Source organism: Dendrobium catenatum, unplaced genomic scaffold, assembly GCF_001605985.2.
Source record: "Dendrobium catenatum unplaced genomic scaffold, ASM160598v2 fragScaff_scaffold_1639, whole genome shotgun sequence".
In the NCBI taxonomy this organism is placed as follows: Eukaryota; Viridiplantae; Streptophyta; class Magnoliopsida; order Asparagales; family Orchidaceae; genus Dendrobium; species Dendrobium catenatum.
In genome coordinates, this window is record NW_021320101.1 from 1,179,262 (window position 1) to 1,205,697 (window position 26,436).

The 26,436-nt window shown below is 36.9% G+C and overlaps 1 protein-coding gene across 1 annotated transcript; it reads right to left on the reverse strand.

The window, feature by feature from the left end:
• Nucleotides 1-356: 356 nt before the first annotated feature.
• LOC110110611 (lysine-specific histone demethylase 1 homolog 3) lies at nt 357-25,357 on the reverse strand. Its single transcript, XM_020842185.2, has 8 exons — nt 22,547-25,357; nt 17,315-17,456; nt 13,680-16,070; nt 13,463-13,556; nt 2,668-3,137; nt 1,837-2,547; nt 1,383-1,457; nt 357-1,139 (listed from the first exon to the last, which is right to left on the reverse strand). The coding sequence occupies exons 1-8, from the start codon at nt 24,844-24,846 to the stop codon at nt 1,074-1,076; spliced, it is 6,249 nt and encodes a 2,082-aa protein (XP_020697844.1). The 5' UTR covers nt 24,847-25,357; the 3' UTR covers nt 357-1,073.
• Between the last annotated feature and the right edge of the window lie 1,079 nt (nt 25,358-26,436).

The window sequence follows — 26,436 nt, forward strand, 5'->3', positions numbered from 1 at the left end:
AAAAGAATTCACCTTCTGTACTGCTATCCACACTTATCTACACGGAATTGCACTCTGCCAATAAAAAAAGATATTGAATGTAAACTGTAAAGGAAATAAGTCAGAAGAACAGTGAATCTATTTTCTCGCTGATTCTATGAATTGCCTTGTGCAAGAATTGAGGTAACTGCATATTCCCTCACCTTGCTTCATCTACCAATGATATAAACCATAAAGAAACCGAAATATAGAATGGTAAAAGAGACTCCAAGATATCCGGAAGGCCACTCTCAAGAAATCCGTCATATATCTGCTATAAGACATCTGGACGAGATGAATAAAAGCGTGGAGGGGAAGGATAGAAAATACAAACGAGCAAAACAACACCAAACTCTAGATGCATTTTTCCCCACTTTGTTCTGATTGCAGAAATCAGCAAATCAAGAGGAATTAACTTGTCATGTTAGTTGGCATTTAACACAGAAAAATCTCAAAAAAAAGAAAAACTGTACAGAACCACCCCAAAAAAGAGGAATCTTGTAAACATGTATGAGTCCCTAAGCAAAGAATAGGGTCAAACTAGAACCTAAAAATACATCGGTTCTTGTGTGATGTGGATAATGCCACACAACAAAAACATTCTAATCTGTTTATCTTTGATGGGCGTCCAACATATAGAAAGAATTCCTTGAACTAGGTCTAGCACATAACCAGTCGGCCTTCCACGTGCATGAATTTTGAACTCCTGATCTTCTTTTGCATTGCTTGCAAACCAAAACTGACCTTGTACGTCAAAGAAACCAGAGCACCATCGTCCAGTGAAGAATCCATAATAAACAAGATGGGGAAAACCCACACAACTTGCAACATGGAAACCAGACTGGTATTTTAAAATTAGGCTGATCTCTCAACTATTCGTTTGCCATAATCATGAAATCAAGGTGCACAATCAATGGTGTTCATGCAATTCAGTTTGCAAGAAATACATCCAGTTCTGGAGTTGGTCGATGAGAAACTCCTCACTTGCTTAAGGTTCTTGCAGCAACAAGCTGCAGTGATGAATTATACGCAGAGTATCTGCAGCAAGACAATCATCAAGAGTTTGCCGGGGGTCTCATTGCCATGTGCATTTCAATCAACTTGTCGACAAAAGCTCTAATCTGGAAAATTACAACAGCAAAAATTAAAATACTCAAACTAATGGGGCCAATAAAATGACAACATGGCTCGTTAAAATGAAGCTATGAATAAATTTCAAGTCTCCAAAGTCGCAACATCAAGTAAAAAAAAAAAAAAACTAAATAAAAAAAAATGCTTGAATTGAAAACCATTAACTAAAAGTCACTCCCATTTGGATTCGGTGAGCAAATCAAGAACAATGATGAATAAGAGAAAGTATGAACCTTGTTCTTGCGCCTGAAATCTAGAAACTCATTTGCAGTCATCACTTTCTCTGCCTCTGTGCACTGTTCAACAACCTAAAAGAGACGATAAAAATCCAAGTAAGAAGTCAGTTCACCACAAAAAAAAGGATATGAATCGTGACCAATGAAAAAAAAAAGCAAGTTTGCAATAATAAAAAATGAAAGATGTCAGTTTCCATAAACTGTCGAGAACCCGCCAATAAACTGATATCAACCAAGATATCTTCTCAAGCGGAAAGAGAATACAATGTTCTTAAGCATTTTCTCTAATGATTTATGATTAACAAAATTAATTTGCAGCTGATGTGAATTTTTTTTTTAAATGATGAATTGAATGAAAACAGTGAAGCACAAACTGAATGAAATCTTAAAACAAATACATGTAATAGTTAATAGCAAATCTTCATACATGGTCGTAAAAAGCATAGCCCACCTTTGTTGCAGTTTTCTTCATAATAGACTTGTAACCTTCTTTATCAATCTTCCTCGTTTTATAAAGAGGCATCAGAAGTGATGCAACATAATCCACAACACCTTGCTTAACGTGTTCCACTCCTCTAGGATTACCTTCACATGAAGATTTGTTTTCTGCAACATGTGAAGCATACATTCCATCAGCAGGTTCATGCTGCTTTAAAGCTTGCAGCTTCTGTATTCTATTGGAGTCCTCTTCATCCCTCAAATGAAAACGATTATAAAATTCTGCATCTGCATCCATTGCTTGTCGTTGCCATCTCTCAATGGCTGAAGAATCTTTCACCGCACCATTACTAGCAGAATCAGTATCAACCCATGCCTTTGTCAATCTACTATCAATTGTTCCACTTTCTCCTGAATGCTCCCCAAGATTTAATGGACACTCGATCTCATTTGAAAGACTTTGGTTCATATCATCAGAAAGTTTTGATCTCTCAAGATTTCTGCAGGTAGAAGCAAAATCAAGAGACCAATCTCTAACCCTACAATTTCTTGAGTCAATCTCAGACGTGCAATCTTGCTTCCCAGAAACAGCACCTGACCATCTCTTTCTGAGATCGGAGTCATCCATCTGCACATGTTGATCACGCCTAGCAAATTTATGAAAAGAAGGTATCTTTGGGAGTTCACGAAATGCGCTGATCTCTGCTTCAGAAGATGCAAATGCCTGCAGCAAAAAAAAAATACAAATAATACAATTAAAATTTTCGTTTTTGATCTAACAGAAGCATAAGAAGTCTCCAAGAAAAAGAAAATATACTTAAGTACATATGGTGTTACAACAAACCTTTGCTGCTGCAATAGCAGAAGCATGCGCAGCTTCAGCCGCATCAAGGGCAGAAGCTTCTTCAGATAGGGCGGTGGCACCCTCTATTTTAGAATCCAAATTCTGAATCTTCTTCTGAGAGTCTGCCAAGTTCCTATCTGCTACCGACTCTAATTTTCCTGCCTTTTCAGTTTTCCTAGTTTTTGCTGTGGATGGTGAATGGCTTCCAGCAGATGAAGGAAGCAAAAGAATAGCCTTAATATCCACTGCTTCGCTTCCCTTGCTTAAAGGAGCAATTCCTACTTTTTGATCTTTAGATCTGAACTTTGACTGTTCAGATGCTGCTGTCTGCCTCAGAAGCTTCAATCTACCATTTGCAGCTTTTTCCTTGCGGAAAACTTCTATCCACATACTTACTAGCTGGCTTGCTATGGCACGAATATCTCTACTGGTATGTACACAGACTTTCTCCTTGATTGTCTTACCAATCCCTGCAATAAAAGAAACATTAAAATCAAACGAGTGTATAATAAGGAGAGAAAATCTGGATGAATAGGACACAAGGCATAAAACAATCCCAAAAGGAAGTTACCTACATATATAAAAAAACAATCAAAGCTTCAGAAGAGTGATAACAAAAGCATCCCATTAAAATAAGAGATCCGCATGTTGCTTATTCAAGATGTAAATTGATTTCAAAAAATAGCAGCAAAAACATAAATATATGAGAGATTTCCATTTATACCACAAAATTATTATGTATTTGTATATCAAATATCTAAACTTTTATATTTATTTATATAACACTTAAGTGCTTCAATCACATCAAAACACCATGAAAATATGAATTTCACTTTAGAAAATTTAATATCAGTGGTATTTATGTGATTTAAAGATTTGGGTGTTATATAAATAAATATAGAAAATTAGGTATTAGACCTGCAAACAAATAAAAAATTTGTGGTATGCACATAAATCCTCCTAAATATATTTAACAATTTTGTTGGACATTATTAAAATGAAGAATAGATTAATGACATAATCCTCAACTTCATCATCATCATTAAACATAGCAAAACTATTCAGGTACACTCCCTCTTTGCCATCATCCATGTTAAATGAAGTAAGTTGTGTTAGCCTGCAATTTTACTTCTACAGATGTTACCTTTGCTATGACCCTATTACTTTCACTGTTTCACATAAATTTTATACACGACTTAAGGGTGAATCTTCTACACAATTGTATGTGGCTAAATAATGCGGAGTAGGAATGAAACTGAGTCGGGCTTAGATGAATGTGAGAAAATAAGAATTGCTTCTAATAGATTTTAATATTCAATAGATTGATGTTCTTTTCCCAAGCCTCCTCTATTTAAAGTTTACAATTTGTGAAATCACAGTAGGGAAGTTACCAAGGAAAGCAATCAAAATATGGATCTTTTATTAAAAGTAAGTCTTTTCTGAAAGGATCCTCAAAACAAAGCAATGATTGTATTCTATGAATAATCTTAATGAGATTAATTTAGAAAACATGCTCAGTTTAGCTAAGGCAATGGCATGTCACCAAATTTTCCTATGTCAGCTCCCAGCAGGTGTGAAGAATTCTTTCCTGAAGAGTACTTGATATACCCGTGTTTGGAATGGAGCTAATACTACCTCTAGAGTTTGAACTGCATTCACTCGAACTTGCCATTCAATATAGAAACAAAATGAAAATTTTTGTCTACGGTGTGAAGCCCTGGAAGAAGTGCGACTTTAAGTCCAAAAAAAAAAAAAATGTAAAAGTCACAAAGCCATGATCTTTAGATCCCATGATCGTACGCTCCTCTCTAGAAGATTTAGAGTGAGTGAATTAGTATTCATACATTGAAGACCTATCAATCCCCACACTGCATTGGAGGAAAATTCAAACCAAAAAAATCAAGGCCCTATCCTCATTAGGAAAGCATATGAAGGTGGCTATCGAGTATCGATTAGTCAACATGGAGGGCATAAGGTCCATGGCGCCTATATATGGTCATAATCTCAAAAAGTACCATACATAGTTAGCCAAATCATGATACAAACTCATCAAGTCCACATGCCAAGCTAAGAGGTTGTTTGATTGCAATTATTAGAGGTGGAAGTAAAGAAATATAGAAATTTAAATTTTGTTGTTTTTTATTCAAAAGTAAAATAAATATATAAGAACTACTAGTGCATTTAAAATTCCTCGAAAGACACTTCTTCCCTACAATGAAAACTCGCACACAATGAGTGATTTCTAAAAACTTTGAATCTCTTCCTTTGTCATAATATAATAGTGCATGCTCACTTTCGAACGCTCAAGATCCCCTGTTGTTGCCTTCATCCTCTCTCCTAGTCAGGTACATACAATCAGTATTCCTAATATTTTCTTCTCTACTTATAGCCCATGTTTGTGGCCTCACGGGGTTGATTAACATTAGACGGTCATCACCCTTCTTGATCTTCTCCACTCGATGCCATCACCCATCGTTTGATCTTCTACAAAGTTGACATCTACTATGGAATCCCTTCACCACTCATCTAATCGTGAATTTCCTTTCAACTCAATCTCCTCATCTTATTCAACATCAATATTGACAGTCCCTATCTCCTCATCATAGTCTCATGCTAAATATATTCTTTGTTCAACCGTCCTTGCGCCCCCGCCCCCTCCCCCCCCAATATTGACATAATGATGTTATCTCAAATTTGTGCTTACTTATTTTGCATATAACATTGTTAAAGTTGTATGTTGCTAGATGACTAAGCATTTACAAATATTTAAGAACAACATTTCGAATAAGATGAATATTAGGTGATAGTTCTGAGCAAACATCAAATGCATGAAACTATTCCTACCGTTTCCATTGCTAAGACTTGTGTTTTGTCTCTTATATTAAATGAAGCAAGCAATGAAAGAAGAAAACTAAATCATGACAAAACATGGGCATAGTTCATAGCTTCATAAACTAATCTTATTATAAATTTGATTGTATCGATATGATCAGAATGTAGAGACAATATTTCTTTACATTATGTACATTACATCATTCAAGGTTACTACTTGTGGATACAATCAATCTGTGCATTGAAGATCTAGTTATTATGATCATCGATACCCTTGGTCCTAGTGTGCATAATCAGGTTATAAAATTCAATTTTTAATGATTTAGAGAATTGTTAGTTGATTTTTCAATGATGTTTTATATATCATTGGTGAATCATGCATTAAGTTCATAAAGATTCTAAACACCCATACTCCATAAATCAAACACTTAAACAACAAATTCATGCTAAGTTGATAATTTGTATTTTTTATGCTAACCTATGCTATAAAAATAGGATTGCGTAGGATCAATAAATGGAGCTCAAATCAGAGTTAAGGTTACTAAAGAATAGGTAAAAACATTTTGGGGTTGTTTGGTTGCCTGAAAAGGAATGCAATGTAAAAGGAATACCTTAGAGTTGTTTGGATGATTGCAAAATGAACATGAGAGTACCTTTTTTTTTTGTTTAAAGAAAAATGAATGCAATGTAATGTGAAAAAAGTAGTGGTCGGTGGCTGACATTGCGGCGGTGTGGCTGGCGGCAAGCAACAGGAGATGGTGGCCGCCGGTAGATGGCCGATTGTTGTGGTGGCCGGCAGTGGTGGGTGGTCGGAGGAGGTGGTGGTTGGCGGTGTTGGGTGGCCGGCGGTGGTCTGCAGCTATGGCGTTAGTCGTTGATGGTGGCGGGCGATGGTAGGCGGTCGGCGCATGGCGTCTAACAACAATTGCAATGAATTTTCAATATATTTGGAACTCGCTCTTGGAAGAATTCCAAATACACAAAAAATGAACTAGACAGTGTATTTCAAATGCACTAAAATTTTATACTATATTTGTTTTACTTCAAACTAAACATCAATATTTTCAGAACTCTCTCTTTTGGAATACTTTACACTCCCTTGGCAGACAACAAAACAACCCCATAGAGAAAAACAAAATCCTATCCAACTCAAAACATGCTAGCCGCAATGGACTTCAATTTGGGCTTACATTGTTAGCTGATTTGAAGAGTTCACATATGATACAATTATGTTAAAGAATGCACTGAGATAACTTGATTGCACGTGCAGATGTGCCTCAAGTTATAGAGAGCTTCCTATAGTCTACCTATATATTATTCCCTCAATATGTGCTCATAAAGGTGAGAACTTTAACTTGAGGTTTTCATAAATTTTAGTAGGTTAGCGGGGTCTAGCTCATGATATTATTTGTAAGAGAATGCACAAAAACAACTTGATTGTGTATGCCTTAAGGTATAAAACTTTATATGTTCTACCCTATGATGCACCGACACGGACACGGCAACACGGACACGACACGACACGAACACGGGACACAGCAATTTTTAAAAATATAGGACACAGGTGCGGCGTGGACACGACATAATAATTTTTAAATATAATATATATAAATTAAGGTAACATTATAGTAAAAATGACAAGCAATCAACTGCGACGTAGTAATCTAATGACACATTTTTATTCCATGGCCAAAAATTTTAAGTAGATGTGCCTTCACCCTAGAATAAGATCCTTTGTAGGTGCCACCATAATAATTGCATTTGAATGACACATCCCCTCCTCCTTCAAATGTTTTTCCTAACTTTGTAACATGAATTCATAACGGCTTATCAATTTCTACAGATGGTTTTTTTGAACCTTCACCTAATCCACTCCCGCCAGCAACAGAGCTCATTTTGCTAACAAACCAATCATACATATGAATACATCAAATTAAATTGATATGAAGTGAAATCAAAATATCCCAATAATAAGACAACATGAATACAACAATATACCGGTTTGCCGTGGGTCCAAGGGGACGCAACCCCCTGGCGGGGTTCGACCTGCCCGGTCAGGTCGCGGGGTCAAGGAACAAAATTTTATTGTAAGAGTAATTTTGAAATTTTGCTTGTTTTTAAAGTTTGTTAGTTCTTTGTATGGGAAGATACTGAGTGGTACCGAGCATGTACCTAGCAGTACCGAGCATATACATAGCGGTATCGAGCATATATTGAGCAGCACAGAGCATATACTGAGCGGTGCCGAGCATATACTGAGCGGTGCCGAGCATGTACTGAGCGGTACCGAGCATGTACCTAGTGGTACCGAGCATGTAATAATCGGACACGCGTGTCGGACACACGTGTCCGATTTTAATTTTTTAAATTGTGACACTCCAATGCCGTGTCGGAAACCTGTTCATGCCGTGTCTGACGGTAAAGAGTGTAAGACAAGTAAAGACTGGTTGATCTATTGGTTGGAGACTGATTGACTTGTATAGGATGGTGGGCCGACGGGCTTTCCTTTAAATATTGTGATTTGGTGTTATCCTCTACTGATTCACGTGATACTAATGGGGAGTTATAAGGAGATGATTATTGTGCTGACGGTAAAGAGTGACGACTCTGTTTACTGAGCCAACTGTTTACTGATACTGATACAATATTGAAAAACACCGTAATAGTAACAACTTCTTACTTATTTAATGTGACTACTGAAATACATATTTTTGAGGCATTGTTCATAATATTGTACGAATTTATTGTTACTGTATGAATTTATTGTTATTGCATTATTCTACTGCTCCTGCTACTATATTGTTAATGTTACCGATAATCCGATGTAGATACTAATATTACTGATTCACTATATTGATATTAAGCATGTGATATACTGAGCACTTAATATAGAATAATCGGATAGCATGTGTGCATTCCGATATGATTTTACTACATTGATTTAATTTCAATGATCTTTACTAAAGTTTTGATTGGATGCTTTATATGATCTCTTTATTGATTGGTATTACAGATACGACGATTACTTTATAGATTTGACACTCATACTGTTTACTTCTTTATAGACTTCCGTACTGTAGTATTTTACTGTTTATAGAATATACTACTACTGTATATAAATTTTACTGTACAGACTTCCGTACTATAGTATTTTATTGTTTATAGAATATACTACTATTGTATATAAATTTTACTGTTTCTGCATTGATTCAATGATTATATGAATGTAAATGTTATTGATCATATGAATGTAAATGTTATGATTTGACTATTAACATGCATATTGCTCATTTGTCGTGCTTTGAATTTAGTTATAGGTTTCAGTGACCAGCTTAGCTTTTTAATTTCACTATATGTGGTTAAATGATTTCAGGTCAGGGCAGAGGAGCATGTGTGTGAGGCTGGGTCAGGATTCTTCAGGTTATGTTTCTTTTTATTTTTTTTTTGTACTCATGACAGAGTAGTTATGATTTGATTGTGTAGATTCTTAGTAGTATATATGATTTTTAGGAATGAATATAAATGTGTACATTGATGATTTAAATTATAAAATATGTTGTACTGTTTATTACTGATAGATGATATTAAATAGCTCTGGTTGTTGTTTACTAAAAGATAAGAATAATTCTTCCAATTTCGATTATGGGGCATCACAATTGGTATCATTTGGGAGCTAAGTGTCATACAAGATAAAGTGTTATGTCATGGGAGCCACATCTTGAACCCTATATGGGACAAAGTGTTACATGATAGGAGCCACCACTTGAGCTTGTAGGGGCCACCTCTAGAGTCCTATATGCCTTGTGGATGATTATGGGAAACAAATGCTAATGAGGACGTTAGTTACTTAAGTGGGGGAGATTGTGAAATCCCTTAAGTAAAAGAAAGCTAACTCTTAAACATTGAGTCGCCTTTTGGTATAATGACTAGAATTTCAATAAGAAACTTCATAGTTAAGCATGCTCATTCAAGAGCAATTATGGGATGGGTGACCAACTGGGAAGTTACACCAACATGACAAAACTGTGAGGCTCTCCGGCCAAAGCATACAATATCTCGATAGTTTAAGAGTTTGGGATGTTATAATAGGTACCTGAATCTCGGCTTTGATACAAATTAGATATATCGTGGAAGCGAAATGGCAAGTAAAAGAGATGAAAAATGTAGGAACACCAAGATGGGGTTGATTTTTGGATTATATCTTCAATAAAATAAAGGAAGATACAAATAATCTAGTATTCAAGAGATAGATCAGCTCTCCCACAAACCCTAGACGCCGCTAGGAACTCGCAACAATACTAGGAAAATAAAACTCAGCAATAGCATAAACTAAACCCTAAATAACTCCCCCTTAAATAGCCCTAAAATACAATAACGTAAATGGAATTTTTCTAATCAACATAAACATAATTTAGGAAACCTTCCTAAATAATTAAGCCCTTCCTAATTAGCCTAAACATAATTTAAAAAACATTCCTAATCAATTAGCAATATAAAAACAATCCTAATTATTTCTCTTCCTTACATAGTGAATATTAAATTTCTTAGGCCCTACAAGGAGGTCCGAAACCCCATCACTACTGTTGCTTCGGTTCCCGCCCAGTGGTTTTGCTAGGTTTGGTCGGTCTAGGCCGGCTTGCTCCCACCCTATTCCGGCGTAACAAAGTCCTATCCCAATCAACCGCATAGACATAAAGTTAAGAAGCCAATGAAAACAATTTAATTAACTGAACAACCTTATCAAGAGGGTAAAACTGTAGGACAGTTATCTGGCTTTCCTCATCTTTGAGGTTTTAAGCCCCACTTAGTTCATCCTATGGATGTAAGCCCTAAAACCATTGTTGAGCTATGGATGTAAGCCCTGAAACCATTGTTGGGCTAGTACAAAGGTAACAACAAATCAAAGCAAATTAATTCTGCAGTATTTTTAAGGATGTGAAACTGGTGTGATTTAAACAAGAGTTGCTTGCGGAAATTAAAATGAAAGTTAACTAAAGCGTTACCACCACAAATTTATCACTAATAAAATAAAGGACTAAATGTATTCTAAGTAATTAACTTGCTTAGGCGAAGAGTTGCTTTGAGATAACCAAACAATTCATAAACATTCAAAGATAAAAGAATTACTTAAATGCTCAATAATGAGAAAATTCACCTTGAGCACATTCTCACTCATTCACTCTTTGGCTTTTAGCGGAGAAGAAAGAACCACACGAGCATGGAGAGCACCACTACAGAAAAGTAGACGAAGGACTTCGTTACCGGAGAGGTAGCCGCCGGTGGGGGAGGTGGTGGATGATGCCCGGTGATTGTCCAAACGTAGTCTTGAAATCGGCGGTCGATGACGTGCACAAGTATAGGGAGAATTCGCTCCAAGTATTCGCCAACTGTGTCTTCTTGCTCAAACCCCGCGTCGAAGAACGGAGATCGTAGGACGTTGAGACTACCGTCGGCGTTGAACACAAGGCCCCACTCGAATTCGGGATCCGCCATTCAACATTGAAGTGGGGATGGGAAGAAGAAAAGAGAGGAGGAGTTGGGCCGTGAGCTAGGGAGAGGCATGGGGAAAATCTGAATTTGAATTTCAGATTTTCTTGGATTGGAGGGAGAGGTTATTTGCCATTAAAATCTCCCTAAATTATGTTAGAGAGAGAGGGGCGGCTATTAGGTGGGAATTTAAGAGGTTAATTAGTGGATGCTTAGGTGGCAAGTGGAGAGAGAAAAGGTTAGATAGGGTGGCCGGCCAAGCAAGGAGAAGAGAGAGGGAATTTGTGTACGGGGTGGCTGCAGAGGGACGGTAAGAGGGAGGGGGTGGGTTTGGGTGGCTCGGGTTTGAGGGAGGGAAAAGAGAAAACAACAGAAAATTTTCGATAAAACCAAGAGCTCACCAGGTGGGCTGTTGGGTATTGCGGGTGGAGCCTCTCCTAGGTCTCCTCACTTTCTCTCAAGCTCTCAAGCAAGACAAGAAGAATGAAAACTCAGAAAATTTTTATTAATCAAACATTAAGCTCATACAATGGGAGGAGACCTCTTTATAAAGGCCTCATCAAAAGAAAATAACATAACTCAAATGCCCACAGGGCTACAACAAAGACTAAACCATCATAAGGGCAAAATAGTAAACTAAAGCTTGAAATAAAAGATACATAGAAAATATCATAAGATGACATGGCAACATCAGAAATATAAGCTCCTAATCGTAGCCGTCGATCTACGATTCCTTCGCCGGTAGACCTGCCTAAAATGTTTGTCGATGACCTCATCAGAAACCCAAGCTAAAACTCAAGACAACTACCACCTTAACAAGCCCATCATCAAAATTAAAACCAACCAAATTCCTCAATCAAATTTGATGTGTTAGATGCATGGTTCTTCGATTTGAATTGAAACTTTTTTATAGTTATGCAATGTCTCTAAGCTCTTGTCGATCATTTCCAATACCTCTAAAATGCAAGCAATCATGTTGTGGACCTCTAAACTATTCAATAAATCTGGTACGGACAGCCCTTGGTTGTTGCGTCAATAGGTATACCCTAGATAAGAAAACCAAGGGATCATTATCGAATTAACCTCAACCTCTACAATCATTTCACATAAATTAAATTTAAACATAAATATCAAATCTAAGTCCAAAACTAAGCCTAAGCAATCTCCTTAATCAATAGTACTCTATTATGAGTAAGAGGGACAATTAACTAAGGTGGCTTGTGCCCATAGAAAATATCGACCTGTGATCTAAATAAACCATGATCTAACCATAAAAAAAATTGATTATAACTGAGCTAATCTAACTCAAAAAAGATTATCTTGAATTTCTCTATCACAACAAGAGAATTCAAGATAGGGAGATTTTTCTTGAGCGTTCACACAGTCACAAGTTAATACAACCCAAATACAAATATCTAGGAGAAAAATCACCCACGTATAATAATACTTTGAACATGCCATTTTTAAGACTAAAAAGCAACCTATAATAAAAATATCAAACACCAAATAGTCATTCCTCATCAAACTTTATACTAAGGAGCAGCGCATGCAAAACCTAAATAAAAAAATGCAAATAAAGCATCTGTCCCAAAGAAGATGAAGGTAAATAATATGCAACGATTTCTCAATCAATAATAGAAGTAACCCAAAGAAAATTCTAATTAATCATCTTAAAAGAGAATAAAAATTTTAAAAAAAAAATTTGTAAGTAAAATTTCCAAATACAAAGCAACAAAACTAGTCATAAGGAGACATAGCTATAATCGATATACATAAGCTTTATAACTACGTCATTCATGGGCGTAGAACTTCAACCATGCAAAACTATTACGATTACAGCTAATAAAAGTGCACCAACACGCCCCCTCAATATTGACAAACAAACTTGTCTTTTGAATGAGTTAAACAACATGTAAAGAAATAGGCTCGGATGGAAAAACATAAAATAAGTCTAAAAAATTTTCTCTTTTTTCAAAGCAGCCTATTTACTGCAGTACCCAATCGAATAAAGAAGACAATAATCCACTACATCTATGTGTTTTTTAGAACAAAAACAAAAAAAATGAATGGAAGTTCGCAAGAAGTTCACAAAAGTCATAGAGATTTTATGTGGTCTAAAGATAAGACTTTCTAAATCCATTCTACTATATTTTTAAGATAAGAATTTCGGGAGATGATGTCCTTTAAATAAGAGATTAAGACAGTAATAAAATCAACAATGTGGCCAAAAATATTGCACAGAATATATGCAATATATTTGATTGGAGGCCCCCCACAAACCCTCAAGCAATGAGGCACTGCCCCCTGCAATATAAAATTAGATACGAGGAAGTAAGGAAGAGAATCAAAAAGACCAAGTCAATGGTAAAGATTAGACTAGACAAATTGGCAATGTGTGGAAGAATAGAAAAACAATGAAAATCAGTATTATGCATCTAGAAAACTTGTAGGAAACATTAAATGAAGAGTGGAATACCAGATTGTCGAACAGCTAGGAGATCAGTTGATACAAGGACAAGTAAACGGACACAATGACGCAGAAGCTGTGTGGCGTTCTTTCCCAATGAATCCTATTTCAAATTACCAAAATAACAGTATTAGGCAATGACATCTTCTAAACTCAAGCAAAAAACTGACAGCCTGAGAATTAAAAAAAAAACATGTAGTAATAAAAACATAAAAATCGAACTTACAAGAATCCAAGAATTCAGAATGCTAAGGCCTTCTCTGTTGCTAGCAAAGGACTTCAGAACTTCCACAGGAAGACTCAACATCTCTTTAGCAAGATGTAATCTTCCAGAAGTTGTTTTTGCACTGATGAACATGTCCTGCAGTAGGGCTTCCTCAGCCAATAACTTGTGTGCTCCATCTGAAGAGATACCACAACTATAACGGGAAAGTTTACATGCATCAAGTCTCTTCGACAGGTCTCGCAGTTCATTTCTTTCACAATCAGACCTTGTTTGCATGTCCTCTATTGCCTCAACCTCCATGACATAATCCTTACCAGTACTTAAGATGTCATTAATACGTACAGCTTCTCGAAGTCCACTCATCATTGCACCACCAACTGTATCTGGGTGCTCTTTGCAGGTGGCTTCTCCAGCAAAAAATAAACAGTTCGCAACAGGCTTTCCTAAGATATCATAGTCCTCCCCAGAAGCCCCAACTGCAACATAGGAGTAGGCACCCCTGCTGAAAGGATCCATACCCCAATTTGTGACGACATGCGCAACAGGATCAGGCACAGAAGCTTCACTAAAAAGCTTACGGAGAACCATCAAAGCATGATTAACATGATCAGCAGAACTTAAATTCTGTCCATATACAGCTGCTTTCCCAACCAAGAGTGCTATAAGAACTGGGGCACCAACTGTTTTCATGACATTCCAAAACATGAAACAACGGCCCCTGCTATCTGTTTCTTCTGCAGTAGCCCCAAAATAATCTACAGTTTCGTCCCAAAAAACATTAGGAAACTCTAATACTACCTTATTCAACACACCAAAACCAAGCCTTTGGATAGAAGACTCTTTCCAATCAGGCAGAGCTGGAGAAAATATGATGGTGTTTGCTTTAAGGCAACCTAGTGGAATGGTAATCAAGACTGAATCTGCTGAAAACTCTTTGCCATTTGATGTGCATATTTTCACTTTGTTTAACTGTTGAACAGATCCATTAAGATCTGTAATGTCATAAAAGATTTCAGTGACTACATGATTCAAGCGTATGTCAAGGCCCTTAACCAAACTATCTAAAACAGCGCCATAACCACCTTTAATCATACAATGAGCCCCCCCAAATCCTCCATAAACATCATCCTGATTCCAATAAGGAAGGGATACTTGCTCAAGTGAGGCAGCACATCCATACTCCAAGTTTGCAAAGTGCCAGTCCATCACCCTTCTTTCAAGAGGACTCAGTATATCTGTTTTCTGAACACCACCATTGCGACATTGAGTTCCATTTTTGACTGAAGGTCCAACCTTCTCCATACTACCTGATTCAGAAGCAATGTTTAACTGTTCTGCCTTTACAACAGGTGATGTTGACAAAGACATCCGACACCTCCTAAGAGCATATTCCAGCCCATCCTCAAGAGACATAGTCATTGCATTCTCACCAAGTTGTGATATGAATAACAAGGTGTCATCAAGGAGACTATTGTATTCTGCTTCAAGAGCCTCATCCAAATCAGTGGGCACTTTATGGCCTGTTACTATGTCATAAAGAGGGCAATCACTGTTTAAAACGGTCAACTCCAGGCCTAATTGAGTACATATTAGAGAGGAAGGGTCTGGCCTTCTTTCAGTTGCAACATCAGCCTGGACACCAGTTATAATGCTGGCTCCAAGATCCACAGGAACTGAAAGGGACTTTCGATCTGTGCACACCCGACCTCCTATCCTGCCTCGAGCCTCCAGCACAGTAACAGAATAGCCTTGACGCTGTAAATGGCGAGCTGCGGTCAAACCAGCAGGCCCAGCTCCAACAATTACTATTTTCTTCTGCAAACTATAATTGGATTCAGCACAACCACTCCCTTTAGTGGCTTTCTGCTTCGGGGACACATGTGATTCCATTGGATGATCAACCATCCCACAGCTTCTTGGAATATCAAGTATAACCGTACTATGACCTTCAACATCTCTTTCCCAAGGATGGACTGCACAGAAACTTGCTGCTTTATCATAATAAGATTCCCTTGATTTGCAGGTGCAGTCAACTGATCGCATATCACTCGATGCAAACACTGAATCATTAAGGGCCCCTGCATTTTCTACAATATTTGCATTTCCAGATAATTCAGATATTAGGCTAGACTCAAGAGGATCCTTATCATCATTAGCATCTTTTTCAGACACACTTTTTTTAAGTTGACCTTGGAATGCTACAGCGTTGACTGATGCACTAATATTTGCAGAACCCTCAACCTCACCTACAAGGCACGCTGCTTCCTCCTCAGAACTAGCGTTCCGCAAATCACAGGTTCTCTTTGATTTTGATTCCTTTGGTGATCCAGAAATAAGTAAAGCAGAGCTTCTAGGACTTCTTTCTGCAGCAATGCCTGAATTGATATATCCCTGCGCAGAAAATATTTTATGTGACCTTACAAATTACTCCTTCCATATCAAAAAGAAAAAAAATCTACAAAGAAAGGATAAACCTGCACGTATCAACCACAAACTGGAACCTACCTTGGTGGCAACTCATGAACTAATCACAAACTTAAGAAAAAAATTCACATAAAAGAATTACGTTTTGGTTCACCGACATATAAGGAATCAACATTACAACACTACCTTCTTGTATTAATTATGGAGAAACAACAATTCAGAATGAGGTACCTTGCTGTATGCTATTTGTAAAAGATATTTCGAATCAATAAGATTTCTACTCAAATATGTGGAAAATCAAATAGTAGGAAAATTTTAGATAATAAGGAGCATGGATATGTAAAAAAGTAATATAGAGACAAAAATCTAATATGACTCCAATATGCAATTTTGGTGCATCTAAACTGATAATTATCAATTAATATTACCAGAAAATAAGGTAATACCTGGATCCTATTATATGAGGAATAAAAGAAAGATGAAGAAAAATGTACAACTTCTAAAATTAAGAAAAGGTGATTGAAATTGAGAATTGCATCAGGATTATTATGATATAAGGCAGTATAATGAAGGCCTTAACATAAATTTCATAAAACCAAAAAGCTGTAACATCTATCTTATAAAAAAATCATTAGTAGCCAAAGTATAGTATAGCAAACATGATGACATGATGTTAAGATAGATGTGTGGGAAAAGTAGAAAAGATGGATTAAGAACTGAAAATAGGTAAGAATGGGACTACCACCTATCAATAAGTTAGTTGCAAAGAAACTTTATTATTTGGGCATGTGCAATAAAAAGTTGAAAGTGGTGGACAAAATTAACAACCAAATTGTACAAATTTATGAATCTATAACACTTAAAGCCGCATTAAACAAAAATTAACAGAAAACAAGCTTATAAACCTAACCACATAATAAATATTGAGTTGAAATCAGAAGAAAATAAGCTTACATTAAAAATATATACCAATACTCTACTACAAATTTATGAACACCAGAATAAACCGAATGTATTCAATAAACTTAGATTAAAATAAAACTTTGTTAGAATTTGACTCTTAATATAGAGGAAAATGAATTCATGTAACATAGTGGGATAAAAGCTTGATGTTGTTGTTGTGGAAAATAAAAGTTTGTTGTGTTGATCACTAACAAGTTACTGATTGGAGATTTGAGCAAGCAAACCAACTAAAGATAGAAATTACTTACATGTTGATCAAGAAACATAAAGATATCACGGCTAAGGGATATTCGAGGAGGCTCATCTTCCAAAGTACCATAAGATAGCCCGCAATCTTCAAAAGTCAACATATGTTTCACATCTTTACTCCAATGATGAAAAATTAAATTCCTGCAATGCAGAAACCTAGCATCAACCGAAATAATTCCAATCCGGTCAAAGGGGCTGGTTAACACAAGCAGCTTGGCATGTGTCTACAGGTATGCTCAGAAGAAATTAAATTATAGTTCATTCACTTATAAGCACCTGAAGAATTACATCATCCAAGGGAATAAGATAATATCAACGATTTAGCATGATTAAATTTTGCATCCATTTTCCATGTTGAACAAACAATGTAACTCTAGGTAACATAGTAATAGCTGATAAGAAAGCAGCTCTTAATACTTGGTGAGATGATAAAGCAACTTAGGGAGCAAAACAACATTATTCAGGTTCAAAAACAATGTAAATCAGCCCAATATATTCAAATAGCACTTGCAATTTACCAACGGAATCATCAACTGAATTTTGACATATATATGAACCTTAGACAACACTAGATGATGAAGAAAGATCTTGAAGAGCCTGAGAACAAAAAAACAGAGAGATGGAGTGTTAAAGGAAAACAACAAGGACAGCTGACAGTGCTACCCTGATTTGCAGCAGATCTAAGGCCACTTTATTGCTGAAATTGGCTATTTTCTTCTCTGTTTTGGTCGCAACCTGCTATGGACAGCAACAGAAATTAAGCAGCAGCAATTTTAGGTGGCTATAAATCTAGATTTTGGATTTTAAGGTTGTGAAGAAAAAGTTCCACTGTTCCAGCAAGTTTCAATGTCTTCAGGTAACAAAACAATGGCAACAACTAGGAAACAGGCCACAACAATTGGGGCAGCAACTTCAGCAGTGGGTAAACCAGCAACAACAAGGGACCAGCTCGCTTTGGCAATGAGCGACAGTACACAAACCAAACCTTCCATGTTGAGGAGTTACGATAAATACAAGGAGAGAGAATAAGAAAATTATTTAGAAAACTTCTCATTTAGCAGAATTCCAAGCCTATAATTAGGCAATTATAGCACCAGATTGATCTAATCTATAACTAAATAAAATCCATTAAAAAAGGAAAATCTATAATAACAACTTAGAAGCAATCAAACACAAAAGATAATGCCATCATTCAGTAGGCAATTTCATAATCTTAGATTAGGAATTCAAAAACATACTTACCAAAATTCAAACTCGTCCTTATTATCCAACAGTCCAACATCCGGAGCATTGATCTCGTTTGTAAGGAGTTTGATTGGCAATTCAATTGCTCCTATGACCACTTGGAAATATCATCATCAATCTTAATGATTTGATATGACAATCACCACTAATAGAATTATCACAGAAATCACATAGTTAAACCTTGAAAAATATAATTTCTTTGATCTTTTCACGATCTAATACTCAAATCATAATCATAGACTATCCTACTGATCATTAACTAGATTTGATCCCCGGATCACGAGTAACCTATTCAAAAAGGATTTACTCCGGTGAAATTATAACTCCATGTGAAGGAAAGTTGCACGCCCTTAATGGGCCATTTAGCATTGCTTGGTAACTAGCCTATCTTGACAGTGCAGGTCTACTTTGGCCCATATATAGTGGTAGGAGTATTTTATTCTAAAAAAAAGTTCAATTCAAAAAGCAATTCCTGCTCCAAGAATAGATTGTCCATAGCCGGTAGGATTTTTTCTAACTCACCATCATGCTTTCCACATTTAATACATATCCCATATATGATGATAATTTCAGTTGGCAAGCATTGCCTACGCTCTTACTAAGAATTTTAAAAGGCCTGCGCCCAATTTAATTCAACTTGTTTCTTTCTCGTTTGAGATTGTTGACCTCCATATGTGATCCACATGTGCACTTGATAAAATGCAATGACAATGACAACATTGGCGGCGACCAAAGGAATGTATAATTTAATGAGTAATAAATTCATGACATCTTGTTTGCATTAAAAAGCGCTAAACCATTGCCCATTTTGCCAAACAGATTGTCATTGTCCATCTACAATGCCAACGCAGTTTAGGAAACTCCACATATGTGCTCGAGCATTGTCACAAAAATCATCCACACATGAAAATTTTTGTGTATAAAAAATTTCGCGAGCACACATAGTACCAAAAAAAAATTTAATTTTTTAAAAAGGAAAATCAATTTCATAAGAAAATAATAATATTTATAAAGAACAAGTCTACATAAAAATACCTCCGAAAATAATTTATTTGTGACATATATAAGAGTCAATTCCCACCTTCCTTCGTAAAGAACCCTCCCCTCCAACAAAGGCCCCTTATGGCACCATCACATGAGAGGCCATCTAACCTCTCATTTTATAATAAAAATATTCTTTTAAAAGCTCCCATACCCACAATTCTCTCTTTGGAACCCAAACAATCATCTCCCAATCTTTCTCCTACACTCACACTCTAAATTCTCTTTCCACCACCTCACAAATGCACCAAAACAAGGTTTAACATGGATGCGCTAGCATGTGAACTAAGGGTTCAGTTCATTCCCCAGTTCAAGCCAGCGAACGAGTAACCTTGTTGCCCTACACAAGCCACATATGGATTTTTCTTGATACAACATGGAGTTTATTTTCATGTTCTTTTTGTGTTTGCTTTAAGCAAGGAACTACCTCAATGTTTATACATGCCATTTTTGTATTTGGGCTGATTTGGGTTTGTTTGGGGGGGGGGGGGGGGGGTCTGCTTGGTGGGGGGGGGGGTTGTCTGCCTTGGTTGTTCGATTCCTACTGCTGCTCCCTGGCTTTGGTTGTTCAGTTCCTGTTGATGTCCCTTGGCTTTCCTAACTTCCTGTCTCGTTATATTGTTTAAGTTTGTAATGTCTATGGTAAGAAAGTCAAGTTTATCTCCATTTGCATCAATAATGAAACCAAAGGTTGCATGACCACGTGCTCCTCACATCACCCAATCTTTTTTGATATGATGGGGGACTTAATTATGAACATGGTGTCCCATGTACCACCCATTCATGCCTTTCTTAGTATGGATAGGGCCCTTTGTGAGGGGTGTCAAGGAAGTGCTATGAAATCCTCTCAAAATTCTACCTAAAAGCTACAAAAAAAGCATTTAAACAAAAATAACACGTTGAAATAAAAGGGAAAATAAAAAATGCAAAAAGGAACCCTACAAACTCCTAAAATTGCACTACATGAGTTGTTAAAAGTCTTAAAAAAAGAACAAAACAAACTTACATGAACTTAAGCAACTAGTCCATAAGCACAAGGAAGAGCACTATGACACACACAAAAGAAAATATGCAAGCCTGCAATAAAATACATGCAAGGGCATACCTAAAAGCATGCCAATGGCCAAGATTGAATTAAATGTGCATGATTGCAAAGCAGAGCACATATTTGAATGATGATGCAACCGTCAATATAGATTGAAACTTTTTAGCCCAACAATCCTCAAAACACATATACACATTTCCTGAAACAAAATCCGATTTAATTTAAGAAAAGCCAAAAAAACATGCAAGCAACTCTGAGAAGGATGTCAACTCACCAAAAAGTAAAATCATATATGCATTTCAAAGAACACAATGGTGCAAAGAAGAATATCAAATATTGGAATTAGCGTAGGTCCAAATTGGCACTATGCATTTTTTTAGAGAAATTCAACTTGAATTGTAAAAAAAGAAAATCATGCAAGCGGTTCAAAAAGTATGCAAAACTATTCCTCGACAAAATCTCGTTGATGCATTGCTCGCATATGTGATCAAACAAGTCGATAGGACAAAATTCTCCAAACATTTTTTGATATTGGTGAATTAAAAAAACAAATAGAAATATAAGAGAATAAATGCAAAACTATTCTTCAACACAAACTCCTCAATGCCCAAAACTTTAATTTTCAAATTTTGAATCATGGAGGGATTATATGGAGAGTGTTCAAAAGAATTTAAAAGAAATGGCTAGTTGAAAAATGAAAAAAATAATAATAATTTTCATGTAACTATACCTGGCCTCCTCTTTGAAAAGTGGTAGTTAAACTTTCCAAAAAGGTGTTTTAACTATATTTGCTCCCCTTCACATGACCCCCAAGTCCTCCCTCCTTTTTTTAAATATTATTTTCATGTAAAACACTATAAATATTTTATGAGGATGAATAGAAGCAGATTGATGTGTTTTTGAAGAAATTGGGAGTTCATTCCAAGTGAGATTGAAGGCTAGGTGGCCAGCCACTCCTTTTGGATCATCTCTTCAACCCTAATTACTTTGGTTAGTAACTGGTTTCATGTGCATGCAAATCATTATTATCTCTAGCAATGGATCTACTCTACAAACTCTCCTTTACAAGATCAAACATTTTTCCTATCATTTTCCCAACAAAATCCCAAGAAAAAAATCCTCCAATAAAATGTCAACCAAAGCTTGCAAAAATAATACCTAATCTTATTGCATTAGCCATTTGAACACCATGAAATGTTATGAAAAACTCCATAATCATACTAGATACAATTCTCAACCAAATAGATTTGTTTTGTTACTTTTGGAGAAATCTTGCATAATGACATAATAATTGTCTCTAGCTACACTTTAGTAGACGAAAAATCCATGCTTAAAACTTTTCGAAGAATACAACAACATCATCAAGCCTTTATCCCACTACATGGGGTCGGCTACGAACCTATTTTCTCCATTGTGTCATATTAAGAATCAAATTCTCAATTAAATCTAATTAAAAAAAATCATTTCTAATACTTTATAATCAAGTCTTTTTAGGTCTACATCTACATTTCTTAACATAGGTCAAATCTAATAAATCAACTCTCCTAACCGAGTCATCGGAAGACGTTTTAAGTGACCAAACCATCTAAGTTGTCTCTCTAATAATTTTCAAAGAATATAGTTTTAAAATTAAGAATCGAAAAAAAAAAAAATAGAACTTCAAAGAAACTTAGCATCCATGGGCCAAACACTGACAGCATGAATTGGATCTCAAGGAGAAAAATGGCTAAATGGATCAATAAGAAATACCTTGAACCTACATTCCAGCTAAAATGATGTTTCTAAACATACTAAAATTAAAATAATAATAATAATAATAAAGAGGTGTATCATATAAAATGCTCTAAATAAGATCAACAAAATCTAAATTTCTATTTTCAGGGTGAAAAAAGCAACTGACCTGCATTCCAGATATTCCTGAATACCACCTTTGCGCTTAATAACGTCTTTAAATTTGATTTTCTCAATTGGGCTAAGGGCATTAGCTTTCAGACCAGCCGCAACAGCTGCTGCACCTCCATCACTTGCATCCCATACAACACTGGAAACACTAGGTTTCTCTACATTGGTGGTAGACTGGTAATCATCAACAGAAATGTTTGTAAAAAGTCCTTGCTCATGGATGAGAACTTCCCAACCATCATCTCCTTCATAAGCCATGTCACCATGCTTGCGTTTTTTCGCATTCCGTACTGCCCTTAGAACTGTTGGTTCAGGGTCCGAATGACCAGAATCAGGTTGTTTAGATTCTCCAAGTTGTTCAATTCCATTAGTAATAAAAGCATTATGCAATGATACATCAAGAACATTAGAAATGGTAAGATCTTCACTTGCAACCTGAATTTGTTCTTTGCACGCAACAACAACAGGTTGCTTTGCCAATCCTTCCTCAACAGATTGGTTCAAAGCTTTTCGACTAACAGGTGCAACAATGCACTTCAAAGGGGATGAAATTGTCATCTTCTCAGCAATATGTGAAGTCTCTTCAGATAGTTCTATTAGCTTCTCAGAAAAAGCAGGTTCCCTTGCAGTTGCTTCAACAAATGGCAGACTAATGGATTCAGTTCTAGTACCAGCCTTCTGACTTAAAGCTTCTATACATGAGTCATTCAACGTATTATCTCCAAAAGAAGTAGCATCATTCTTCAGTGATGTCCAGGGAGGAAGTGCTTGAGAATTATAATCAAATGATTGATTTAACAAATCAGCAGACCCTGAAACATTCTCAGGTATCATTGTCAACTGCGGCGAACATGAATCCTGAACAAGGGAAAGGCTAATAGCAGAAGCTTCCTTTTGGAAGCCAAAGTGTTCTGATGTCACCATCATCAAATTTTGATTCACTTCTTCATCAATTGTTTGAGAAAATTGACTAGATTCAGCAATCCTACAGGTTCTAGTTGGAGATACAGCACTTGAACAAAGCTCAACAATTTCATGCTTCTGGCTCATGCTACCATTGGAACAATGCTGCAAGCCATCATGCAAGGATTGCAACTCCTCTTTATCTTGGCAACATCTTAGTTCATGAATTAATCCACTAGAATTTGGATTGTATCCATTCTCATGGCCTAAAAGATTGCTTATTCCACCTTCTTCACTTCCTGCTTTAATTTCACCTATCTCAAGGTCAACACAAGCGACTGCTGAATTCTCCAAAACTTCTTGTGATGCTCTATCAAGACCACTATTGTCAACCCTATCACGATCTACCTTAAATTCAACTGTAGGAATCAAAGGGGAAGCTTTCACTCTTCCAGAGACTGAGTCTTTAACTGTTCTGTCTGATTTTCTGATTCTCCCTCTTCTCTTCGGTGCCAGTAAAAAGTTTGTTTTCTCAGCAAATCTTGCCCTTGTGTTTTCATCTTCATTAATCTGATCTCCAGATGGGCCGTCTTTGACAGATCTGTCAGATTTTCGGCTTCTACTTCTCTTCTTCAGTTCCAGCAAAGGGTCTGATTCCCTGGCAAACCCTGCCCACATGCTTTCATCATTGGAAATCTGATCTGGAATTCCATCAATTCTAGCAACCACCTTCAACTCTGCATAAGGGGCAGCAGTACATTTTCTTCCCTGCCTGACAACCCTGGGATGTTTCTGCTCCCCATCGAACCTATCCTTTGACACATCCCCAGAACCCAAAGTGCTTGATGTCTGTTTGATCTGTGTTTTAGTAGACTGCACTCCAAAACCAGCGCTTGATTGGGCCCTCTGGATGTAGGCAGACAAAGAATCTTCCAAGCTTGAATCAGAAGAACCATCAGAGATCCCAAGAAGCTCAAAATCCCAAACATCACCATCCCCCTTGGACAAAGCCCGCTTAGATCTCCCAGTTTGGGGCTTTACAGAGAGTGCCAACTTAGAAGATGAAGCGCTACAGCCCATAAGGTCAGGAGAGGAACCTTTCAGTACATCTCCCCAAGATTCTGCCCCAGAGACATCTTTAACCTTCTTCGGGCCCTTCAATTTCTTTTTAAAACAAGCCAATGTAGTATCCAATCCACCTAAATCTAACATCTTAACGTTAGGGTTTTCAACCCTAGACTGCGGCAGCAGAGGCCTACCTTTCTTCACACCCCGCGGCTTTTTCAAATTGAACAGGGATCCAATCGGCCGTTCGTCCTCCTCATCGGGCACGGCAAGACTTCCCACCGATGATAACGATTTCCTCTTGCTTTCTCTCTCCACGTCATCCCCCATCTTTTCGAGTGCCTTGCCCTAGGTCTATGCGTGCTCCAAGAAGGATAAGCTAACCCTATCTCACCAATACCCTCGGAGGACGGGCTAAACCCTTCGTGCGGCTGGAATGCTCTCTCCTCCAAAGCCGACCTTTCATCGTTAATAAGTCTAGTATCGAGGCTTCTTGGGAACCCAGAAAGGTAAAACACTGAGAACCACAGCGCGCGTCAACCAGATTAAGGGAGAGCGCGTGGCTCCGGCGATGGTTGAAAACAAAAAGGCGGCGCGGCAGTAGCCAGATGCTTACCTAAATACGACGAGATTCAGCGGCTGATAGAAGATAGATAAAGGAGCGCAACCGGCGTGATGGCGCCAGCGAAGGGTTCCGGCGACCTAGTGAAGAGACACAGAGAGATTTGAGGAAGCGGGACTTATTCGCGCGAGGTGGTGAGAACTACTGGTACCGCGTTGCGAATTGACAGAGTATCGGAGCTGTGTAGCTGTAGGCCTGTAGCCCCTTCAGCTTGGATGCCTTTGGTATTTTGTTTAGGAGATTTACATACATACCACTATATTATTGTTATTTTATCTATCTAATATCTCAAATATTAATATTACAGTAATACCACCCAAATTCTAAGCTTACATCAAATATGCCACTCCGTCTCTCGCAGAGCTCGCGACGTCAACGGCACCGCCTTCAGCTCCGACCGTCGCCTCCATAGTTGGATCATAGGTTTGAACTTTGCAACAAAAAAACAAAGACAACAAATATAATCATAAGCAAGAAGGAATATGTAAAATAGCAATTTTTTATTTTCAGAAACGCTTCATTTTCTACCATGGTTTGCTCGAGGAAAACTTAGGATATTCATTCCACTCCTTCATGCACTCAAGCATTGGATCGATCATCCTCCCCATGCAAATCATGTCGAAAACCTTATCAAATTCTTCCCCCAGTGAAACAGTCTTCTCACCACTTAGAAAACCAGCACCAACATCCCTCACAAACCTGTAAAAAGGATAAGACCTACCGTCTTTGATCATATTCTCAATCGTCACCAAGCCATTCTCAAATGAAGTTCTTGCTGCTTCCACCTCCTTTGGCGAGGATGCTGCTTTTCAAAGAGGATGATGGAGGCGAGGCCGGAGCCGATGGTGGTGCCGTTGACGTCGTGAGCTGTGCGGGAGAGGGAGTGGTAGATTTGAGGTAAACTTAGAATTTGGGTGGTATAACTGTAATATTAATATTTGAAGTGTGAGATATGTAAAATAACAATGATATAGTGGTATGTATGTAAAAACCTCTTTTTTTTGGGTGGGGGTGGGATTTATGAACATATCATACAACCTTCATATATTTATATTACATAAATAATATCTAAATTTCAATATGTATTTATATAATATTTGAATTATTTCAAAAAAATAACATTACTTCTTTTTCTTAAGTAAGATACACATTTTCATCTATCTTATACATCAAATGTGATGAAGTATTTAAAATATTAAAATTTAAGTGTTAGACAAATGACATTTTGGACAATAATTTTAACATGCTCTATCTATAATATGATTGAATTGCATGTACATCATTTGTAGTAATAAAAG

Bases quoted from the DNA above. Each gene is read 5' to 3' on its own strand.
- LOC110110611 (XM_020842185.2), bottom strand. From the start codon at position 24,846: ATGGGGGATGACGTGGAGAGAGAAAGCAAGAGGAAATCGTTATCATCG. The intron at 16,071-17,314 runs GTAAGTAATTTC...TTTTCTGCGCAG, and splicing joins TTATGTTTCTTGATCAACAT to GGATATATCAATTCAGGCAT. The intron at 13,557-13,679 runs GTAAGTTCGATT...AATTTGAAATAG, and splicing joins TTCTGAATTCTTGGATTCTT to GATTCATTGGGAAAGAACGC.